The sequence below is a fragment of the Cebus imitator genome, unplaced genomic scaffold, assembly GCF_001604975.1.
Source record: "Cebus imitator isolate Cc_AM_T3 unplaced genomic scaffold, Cebus_imitator-1.0 Scaffold36, whole genome shotgun sequence".
Classification (NCBI taxonomy): Eukaryota; Metazoa; Chordata; class Mammalia; order Primates; family Cebidae; genus Cebus; species Cebus imitator.
Window position 1 is genome coordinate 728,947 of NW_016107351.1, and position 10,246 is coordinate 739,192.

The 10,246-nt window shown below is 53.1% G+C and overlaps 1 protein-coding gene across 1 annotated transcript in view; it reads right to left on the reverse strand.

The window, feature by feature from the left end:
* Positions 1-3,270, reverse strand: part of FOXK2 (forkhead box K2) — an 86,355-nt gene extending 83,085 nt beyond the window's left edge. The window contains exon 1 of the mRNA XM_017524718.2: positions 2,690-3,270. Coding sequence (XP_017380207.1) covers positions 2,690-3,102 — 413 coding nt within the window. The 5' untranslated portion in view covers positions 3,103-3,270. The remainder of the gene's footprint in view (positions 1-2,689) is intronic.
* Positions 3,271-10,246: the final 6,976 nt, after the last annotated feature.

Consider the following 10,246-nt stretch of genomic DNA (forward strand, 5'->3'; position numbering starts at 1 on the left):
CTCATGCCTGCAATCCCAGCACTTTGGGAGGCTGAGGTGAGCGGATCACCTGAGGTCAGGAGTTCAAGACCAGCCTGGCCAACATGGTGAAACCCATCTCTACTAAACATACAAAAATTAGCCAGGCGTGGTGGTGTCGTGCACACCTGTAATCCCAGGTACTCAGGAGGCTGAGGCAGGAGAATCACTTGAACCTGAGAGGCAGAGGATGCAGTGGACCAAGATCATGCCACTGCACTGCAGCCTGGGCAACAAGGACAAAACACTGTCTCAAAAAAAAAAAAGACTTTAAAACAATTTTTCTGCATTTCACGGGTACCAATTATTTACAATTTATTCCATTAACCTGTGTTACTGCCCTACACCAAAACCTTGGAAACTATGCCCTACAATTAAAGGAGGTACTAAAATATCTCTAGATAGTAATTTAATTCACACTGTACAAAGTGCTGAAATCCCTTCTGTAAAAAAGGCCCTTAATTCCCCTGCGTACACAGTACAGGCAGAGGTTCCCAGGCCCATGAGAAGTCCAGGACTCATGTCGGCCTCAGTGGCCACAAAACTCTTGCCTGAGCACAAACGGGAGGCCCAGCCTTCATCTCGCTGCCCTTCTTACTCAGCTCTACTGCAAGGCTCATTCTTACCCTTCAAGAGGTCTGAATTTGGCCGGGCGCGGTAGCTCAGGCCTGTAATCCCAGCGCTTTGGGAGGCCAAAGCAGGCGGATCATGAGGTCAGACCAAAAGCATTCTGTCCAACAAGGTGAAACCCCGTCTCTACTTGGCGTGCAACTGTAACCCCAGCTACTAGGGAGGCTGAGGCTCAGAATCACTTGAACACAGGAGGTGGAGATCCTACCATGGTACTCCAGCCTGGCGACAAGGGGAGACTTCGTCTCAAAAAAAAAAAAAAAAAAAAAAAAAAAAAAGGTCTGAATTCTGATCCCTCACTGAAAGGTCAGTTCATCTCCATGTTTATCATGTTGGCATCTGTAGAAGTCAATTCAACACAAATGGTTCTGGCTGAATGGTAAGAATTTTCTTTAAAAACTCGAAATCGTGGCCAGGCATGGTGGCTCACACCTGTAATCCCAGCACTATGGCAGGAGTGGTGCAATCAAGGCTCACACCTGTAATCCCAACCTGGAATACAGTGGTGCGGTCAGTTCACAGCAACCTCAAACTCCTTGGGCACTGGGGCCAGAGGATCACTTGTGCCCAGGCGTTTGAGGCTGTGGGGCGCTATGACTGCAGCAGTGCACACCAGCCTGGGTAAGAGACCCTGTCTCAAAAACAAAAACAAACACTCGAGATCCTCACAACAGACGTATAACTTCCTTTGTTGTGACACAGTATTTTGCAAAAAACAAACCGTCAGATTACAGGACAGCCGTTAGGCCCCCACCACTGACTTTATACAGTCTACAGTATAAACACACATAAACAGCATTTTGATTTGAAAGTAACACACTTGGTCAGCTGGCTCACGCCTGTAATCCCAGCATTTTGGGAGGCCGAGGCGGGTGGATCACAGGGTCAAGAGTTTGATACCAGCCTCGCCAACATGGTGAAACACCGTCTTAGCCGGGCGTGGTGACGCACGCCTGCAATCCCAGCTACTCTGGAGGCTGAGGCAGGAGAATGGTCTGAACCCAGAAGGCGGCGGTTGTGGTGAGCGGAGATGCCGCCACTGCACTCCAGCCTGGGCGACAGAGAAAGACTCCGAAGGAAAAGAACATTCTTTAAAACGCTACTACCAAAGTTTAAGGAATCTGCTGGTACACCTTTCCATGCCAAGAAACAGCACAGCGCGGGCACACACACCACGCACGCCAGTCAAGAAGAAAAACAACAACTCTCACCAGCATCTCCAACAACTGAAAGCAGTTAAAAATTCCAGTTTGTGTTCAAAGGCTGTACTTGCAAGGAGCCAGAAGCGAGCCCCTGAGGGATAATTAGCATTTCCTAGAGAGCAAGTTTGTGCTTCAAGCAGAGAAAATGGTACTTCATAAAACCACGAGACCACGCTAAACCGTTTTGCAGCAGGACTGACAGTTGCCTATGAGGCTGACTTAACGCTCTGCATGCCCTCGCAATAATTCCTCATCAACTGTGTTTTTTGTAAAAGTCACGTGAAAAGTATCCAGCTTTCGCCGAATCTTAAGGTTCAGAGCACAGACCGAAAATCCATCCTGCTTGAAGAGTTCTCCATTTGGGGCCACAGAAAACACGGCGGGGGAAGAGAAGTCCTCGCGGCTTAACACACCGCCGTCCTGAACCAGCTCACGACTGAAAACGGGGAACAACGAGACAACCCCCGCCCCGTTAGGAGACGCGGGTTCAGCCCGGGGCGGCTCCTCCCGCTGCGCGCCGGCTCGCGTTCCTGCAGGTGGGGAGGAGCGCGGGCAGAGTCCCCGCGCGCGGACCCCAGACACCGCGACCCGCGCGCGCGGCCGCCCGCGGCCCCAGCTCCAGGAGGGGGAGGCCGGGGGCTGCACCTGCGCGGGGCCCGGGGGGCGCGGGCCGGGGCCGGAATCCCGCCGCGGGGCCGGGCGGGGCCGGGGCCCGCCCACTTCACCTCCCGCCGGGGGTGGTCCGGAGCCCGGGCGCGGGTCCCGTCCCGCCCGCCCCGCCCGCCCCGCCCCGCCCGGCGCCGCAGGCCGCAGGCCCCGCCCGCCCCGAGCCCACTCACACGCGCGGCAGCTGCAGCGGCGGCGCCCCGCGCCTCTGGAACACGCCGTCCACGAACACGCCGTTCTTGCCCAGGCAGCGCAGGTAGAAGTCGCCGCCGGCGTCGGGCCTGGGCTGCGCGGGCGGCGGCTCCGGAGCGGCCCCGCCATGGCCGCCGCCGCCGCTGCCGCCCGGGGGCGTGAAGATCTCGAGGTGGCGCCGGGAGATGAAGCTCGAGTGGCCCATGCTCACGTCCACCGAGCCCTGCGACGAGTTGCGGCCGATGGTCACCGAGCGCTTCTTCATCAGATACTCGAACTCGCGGCCCTCCAGGCGCGCCACGGCCCAGCCGCCCGGCGGGGACCCGCCGCCCCCGGGCCCGCCGCCCGCGGGTGGCGTGCCCGCGCCCGAGAGCGCCGCCGCGGCCGCCGCCATGGGCCTGCGTGAGGGCCCCCGGGCCGCTCCGCGCGGGCGCCGGTGGCGCGGGCCGAGGCCCAGGCCGCGCGGGTCGTCGGCCGCCGCGCACCGGAGCCGAGGGAGGGGGCCCAGCCGAGGCCGCCGGCCGGCGAGCGAGCGAGCGGCGGCGAGGGGCGGGAGCACGCGCGGCCGCGCCACCGAGCCGGCGCGCCGGGCCCGCCCCGCGCTGACGGACGGCCAGGCCGGCCAATGGGGGCGGCGCACGGCAGTGGGGCTACCGAGGCGGGCCAATGGCAAGACACGTCGCGCCGAGCGCCCCGTACGTCCGGCGGCGACGCCCCGACGCAGCCCCGGCGCCGGGCGCCGCGGAAAACCCGGAGCGGACGGCCGGGAGCCCGCGCGGGATCGGGGCTGGCGCGGGGGGCGGCGCGGGAGCGGGCGCGGGGCCCGGGCCGGGCTTCTGAGCGGGTCCGGCAGCTCCTTGGACGCGGCGGGCGGGACCCGGCCCAAGGTCACAGCGGGCGCCGGGCACGCGACGGCCCCGAAGCCGGCGTGGACCCCGGGATGCGGCCAGGCCCGGCCGCCCCGCGGCCTTTTCCCGGCGGAGTGCGGGGCCGGGGCCTGAGACCGCGGGGCCCGGCGACAGGTTGGTTTCGAACCAGCGGCTCCGAGACCCGGCGCGCTCGCCCTTCCGGGCAGCGGTCACGCCGTCGTGTCGGGGTGTCCCGCCGGAGACCCGGAGGTTCTAAATCACTTTCACCCGCTGTCGTCAGCGCCCGGTTTAAAAATACACCGGGCCGGCGCGTTGGGAGGCCGCGCGCACACGGCACCCGAGGCCCGGCCGGCCAGCGTGGCGAAGCCCCGTCTCTGCTAAAAACGCAAAAGCAAAAGAAATTAGCCGGGCCCGGTGGAGGTGCGCGCCGGAGTCCCAGCTACTCGGGAGGCCGAGGCAGGAGTCGCTTGAACCCGGGAGGCGGAGATCTCGCCACTGCACTCCAGCCTGGGCTGCAAAAGTGAAACGCTGCCCCAAAACAGAACAAAACGCACATATGTGTGCGTGCACATGTGTATACGCGGAACTCTCTTATGAACGAATAGTTCATATCTTAACCAGTTTGATACTAACGGGTTTTAAAAAAACAGAATTTTGCCACTTTAAAAAATTATAAGGCCCCATCTAAAACAAGATGATCAATAGTCTAGATGCTTACTAATCAATGAAACTCCTGCCATTAAAAAGAAAAAAATCGTGTAAATGTATCTCACGGCTACTTAACCAGTTGTGGAGATGTTCAAGGTTCAGGATTATGAAGCGTCTGCAACCTCTTAAACAGGAGAATTCCGTGGGAAGTCAGCATCAGCCCTGGAAACCATGGCTTAGGCAACAGTCATCTTCGCAAAACTGAAATAGCAACAAATCACACCACTTTAAGTCTCTGCTGGGGAGGGACTGAATTGTCACACTTCTTCCAACATGGTGGCTCCTGCAGGGTGGGTGACAAGAAGATTCAGGATACAGGTTATAGCAAACATCCCAGAGCTCCTCTATTTGCTGCTTGTTAAATAGCAAAGAACAATTAGAAGAGCGAACTGATACAATTTAGGTACAGAGGCCAGGTGCGGTGGCTCAAGCCTGCAATCCCAATGCTTTGGGAGGCCCAGGTGGGTGGATCACTGGAGGTTTGAAGTTACAGACCAGCGTGGCCAACATGGTGAATCTCCATCTCTACTGAAAATACAAATAGTAGCCGGGCGTGGTGGCGCGCACCTGTAATCCCAGCTACTTGGGAGGCTGAGGCAGGAGAATTCCTTGAATGCAGGAGGCAGAGGTTTGGATGAGCTGAGATTGCACCACTGCATTCCAGCCTGGGTGACAAAAACACACTGTCTCAAAAATAATAATTTCCGTACAGAGTTTAGTGTGACTAGAAAGACTTAGAGGAGACTGGACTTAAACGGAGCAGAGTAAAGAGGACATCCTGAATAGGAACTCTGGAATGGAGGCCCCAGGCAGGAGACACGGGTCAGTTCACACATTTTTTATTCATTCAATGTGTAAAACCTTTTTCTTTTCTTTCTTTTTTCGAGACAGACAGAGTTTTGCTCGTTACCCAGGCTGGAGTGCAGTGGTGTAATCTCGACTCACAATGCAACCTCCACCTCCCCAGTTGAAGCGATTCTCCTGCCTCAGCCTCCCAAATAGTGTTACAAGCATGCACCATCACCCCTTGGCTAATTTTGTATTTTTAGTGGAGACAGGGTTTCCCCATGTTTGCCAGGCTGGTCTCAAACTTCTGACCTCAGTTGATCCGCCTACCTCTGCCTCCCAAAGTGCTAGGATTACAGGTGTGAGGCACTGTGCCCAGCCTACATTTACATGTCTTAACTGCCATATATGTGTTTGTAGTTATAATGCAAGTTCAAACTGCTTTGGCAGGATGTCCTAAGCAAAAAAAATTGTTTCATTAAATATTCACTCACATATTAGAGGGACTTTTTATTTTCTTTTTTTTTATTTTGAGACAGAGTCTCACTCAGCCCAGGCTGGAGTGCAGTGGCCCAATCTCTTCTCACTGTAAACTCCGCCTCCCAAGTTCAAGGGATTCTCCTGCCTCAGCCTCCCAAGTAACTGGCATTACCGGTGTGTACCACCACGCCCGGCTAATTTTTGTATTTTTAGTAGAGACGGGGTTTCATCGTGTTGACCAGGCTGGTCTCAAACTCCTGACCTCAAGTGATCTACCTGCCTCAGCCTCCCAAAGTGCCTGGATTACAGGTGTAAGCCACCATGCCCAGCCATATTAGAGGGATTTTAGGGGGCACTGAGATAACTATGGAAATGACATGGGAAGTGTATCATTAAAAAAAAACACACACACACACAGGCCAGGCGCGGTGGCTCACACCTGTAATCCCAGCACTTTGGGAGGCTGAGGCGGGTGGATAACTTGAGGTCAGGAGTTCAAGACCAGCCTGGCCAAGATGGTGAAACCCCGTCTCTACTAAAAATCCAAAAATTAGCCAGGCGTGGTGGTGTGCATCTGTAATCCCAGCTACTCAGTAGGCTGAGGCAGGAGAATTGCTTGAACCCGGGAGGCGGAGGTTGCGGTGAGCTAAGATCGCATCACTGCACTCCAGCTTGGGCGACATAGCTAGACTCTGTTTCAAAAAACAAAACAAACGAAAAAATGCCATATAGAGAGCAGCACATGCTGCTAGCTAGGAAGGAGTGAGGGCTCACTACTATAATCCTAGCCCTTTAGGAGGCCAAGGTGGGAGGATCACCTAAGTCCAGGAGTTTGACACCAGCCTAGGCAACATAGTGAGACCTTGTCTCTATTAAACAAAAAGAAAAAAGAAATTAAGGAAGGGTAATGATTCTTCTTTAGAAAGAAAGAAAAGAAGGCCGAGCGCGGTGGCTCACGCCTGTCATCCAAGCACTTTGGAGGCCAAGGCGGGAGGATCACCTGAGGTCGGGAGTTCAAGACCAGCCTGACCAACATGGTGAAACCCCGTCTTAAAAAAAAAAAGAAAGAAAGAAAGAAAAGAAGAGAAATAAATAAATAAAAATTTAAAAAATAAATTTTAAAAAAGGAAGGGTAATGAAAGACATTTTCAGATCAACAAAAGCTGAAAAATATCAGCAAAAGGCCCAGCCTTCAAAAAAATACAGAAATTATGTTATTTTACTACTTTTTTTTTAGATGGAGTTTCGCTTTGTTGCCCAGGCTGGGGTGCAGTGGCATGATCTCAGCTCACTGCAACCTCTGCCTCCTCTGCCTGGGTTCAAGTGATTCTCTGGTCTCAGCCTCCCACGTAGCTGGGATTACAGGGGCACACCACAATACCCTCCTAATTTTTGTATTTGCAGTAGGATGGGGCATCACAATATTGGTCAGGCTGGTCTGGAACTCCTGACCTCAGGTGATCCACCCACCTCAGCCTCCCAGAGTGCTGGAATTACAGGTGTGCGCCACCATGGCCAGCCAACTAACAGAAATTCTTCAGACCGGAGGAAGATAATCTGCAGTGGAACCCCAGTTCCACTGGGTAACCAGAAAAGACATTTTAAATTATTTAGGCCAGGCACAGTGGCTCACGCCTAAAATCTCAGCACTTTGGGAGGCCGAGGCGGGAGGATTCCTTGAGACCGGGAGTTTAAGACCAGCCTGGGCAACATAGTGAGATCCCATTTCTAAACTAAAAAAAAAAAAGAAGCCAGGCATGGTGCCTGAGCCTGTGGGGCAGGAGAATAGAGTAAGGAGGCAGGGAACCTAAGGCCGATTCACACTGACTTCCTAGAACTAAATCAAAAGGAAAACCCCGACTTCCCACCTCTAAGTAACAAAATGACCAGAGGCTACTCCCTTGCAAACCGTTTCTTCCCCTCTTTCTGTGTGGCAGATGGAAACTTGAAAATACCTCCGCTTGGCTGCTCTCCGCAACCAATCAAACTGGTCACAGGCTACTACTTCATTTGCATGGAGTGTACACCAAGTGGCCAATGGAGACCCTCTGAGGGGTCCTGGACCCCAGAAGATTCTGTAACCAGGGCTCTGGAGCAGCTGCTCGGGCACCCCCTCCCTGTGGAGCGCACTTTCGTTTCCAGTAAATCTCTGCTTTCATTCTTTATTCTTTCCTTGCTTTGCTGTGGGTTTTGTCCAATTCTTTGTTCCAAGAACCTGGACAACTTGTAGTCGAGACACTCCACGGGCAACACCTGTGGTCCCAGCTCCTCAGGAGGCTGAGGTGGGGGGATCACTGGAGCCTGGGAGGTCGGGGCTGCAGTGAACGGTGATGGCACCACTGCTCTCTAGCCTGGGTGACAGAGCAAGACGCTGTCTCAGAAAATAAAAAATAAAATAATTATTTATTTAAAAGATTACTGAATAAATGCTTCAAGCAAAAAAAATTTTTTTTCTTTTGAGACAGAGTCTCTGTCACCCAGGCTGGAGTTCAGTGTGCAATCTTGGCTCACTGCAACCTCTGCCTCCTGAGTTCAGGTGATTCTCGTGCCTCAGCCTCCTGAGTACCTGCAACTACAGGCGCACACCACCACGCCCAACTAATTTTTATTGTTATTATTATTGTTTTTGAGATGGAGTCTCGTTCTGTCACCCAGAGGGGCTATCTCAGCTCACTGCAACCTCTGCCTTCCCGGGTCCAAGCGAGGTGCATGCCACCACACCTGGCTAATTTTTGTATTTTTTATAGAGATGGGGTTTCGCTATGTTGCCCAGGCTGATCTTGAACTCCTGGGTTCAAGTGATCTGCCTGTTTTGGTCTCCCAAAGTGCTGGGATCACAGGCATGAGCCATCACGCCTGGCCGGAAACATTTTTAAATATCAGCTCCTGTCTGATACGGAATCCACTATCCTGATGAGGCTCTTATATACTTCAATGTGGCTACTGTGACTGAGGAACTGAATTCATAAATTTTACTTAATTATAATTGATTTTATTTTATTTATTTATTTACATTTTTTGAGACAGAGTCTCACTCTGTCACCCAGGCTGTAGTGCAGTGGTGCGATCTCAGCTCACTGCAACCTCTGGTCCAAGTGATTCTCCTGCCTCAGCCTCCTGAGTAGCTGAGATTACAGGCACCTGCTACCACGCCTGGCTAAAAAAAATTTTTTTTTTTTTGGTATTGTTTAGTAGAGATGGCGTTTTCCTATGTTGGCTGGGCTGGTCTTAAACTCCTGACCTCAAGTGATTTGGCCTCCCAAGTGTTGGGATTACAAACTCACCTGCAAAATAAGCTGGCGCACTGGGTGATGTCGGAAGGCCCATCCGTCTCTAACCCTCCATTCTGAGGCGGCTTTGGGGGTACCCCAGGATGCTACCTCATTTGAAAACACTGTTGCTAGAAGAAAATGACATTCAAACAATCATTGTAGGAAAAGTACTTTCCATAGAAAACTCAGGAAGCTGGGAAGGCCCAATTCCTCCGGTGTGTGTGTTGAGGCTGTCCCGTTTGGAGGAAGTGTCTTGAGTTGGATCTCACGCAGTCAACACATGCTTGTGTGGCATCTGCTGCATGCCCAGTACGGCTTTCAGGCCTCCCCAGACGCTAGCTCAGGCAGTCCTCACTCCGCACCTCTGCGTGATGAGTGCTCCTCCTGCCCCAGGTTACAGAAGGGCACGGGGGGCACAGAGGTCAACTAACTTGCCCAGACCCTGGCAAGTACTTCTCTCTTCACCGCTACACTAGAAGCAGCAAAAATAAGGCTTCCTATGTGTACCACTTACAATAAAAAGGGTTGCTTACTAATGTTAGAATAACTGAACTGTTATACTCTTATGTTTTGAGACAGGGTTTTGCTCTGTCACCCAGTCTGGAGTACAGTAGCACGATCTCAGCTCGTTGCAGCCTTGACCTCCCAGATTCAAGTGATCCTCCCCGATTAGCCTTCTGAGTAGCTGGGACTACAGGCACTCACCACCATGCTTGGCTAATTTTTTTGTATTTTTTGTAGAGACGAGGTTTTGTCATGTTGCCCAGGCTGGTCTCGAATTCCTGGGCTCAAGCGATCCACCTGCTGCGGCCTCCAAAAATGCTGGGATTACAAGCATGAGACGCCACACCCAGCCTTATTTTTAGTTTTTAAATTTCATTATTACTATTATTTTAGACAGGGTCTTACTCTCACCCCGGCTGGAGTACAGTGGCGCGATCCTGGCTCCTGTGGTCCTCCCACCTCAGCTTCCTGAATAGCTCGGACTGCAGGAGTGCCCCACCATACCCAGCTAATTTTGTGAATTTTTTTTGTAGAGACAGGATCTTGCCATGTTGCCCAGGCTGGTCTTGAACTCCTAGGCTCAAGTGATCCACCTGCTTCAGCCTCCCAAAGTCCAGGGATTACGGGCGTGAGCCATGGTGCCCGGCCTTGTTATTATTTTTTAGCCGTAGGGCCTCTCTCCGTTACCAAGGCTGGAATGCAGTGGCATGATAACAGCTCACTTTATCCTTGAACTCCAGGGCTCCAATGATCCTGCTGCCTCAGCCTTCCAAGTGGCCGGGACCACAAGTGCACACCACCATATACCTAGCTATTTTTAAAAATTTTTCATAGAGATGAGGTCTCACTATGTTGCCAAGGCTGGTCTCAAACTCCTGGGCTCAAGCATTCCTCCCACCTTCGCCTCCCAAAGTGCAGG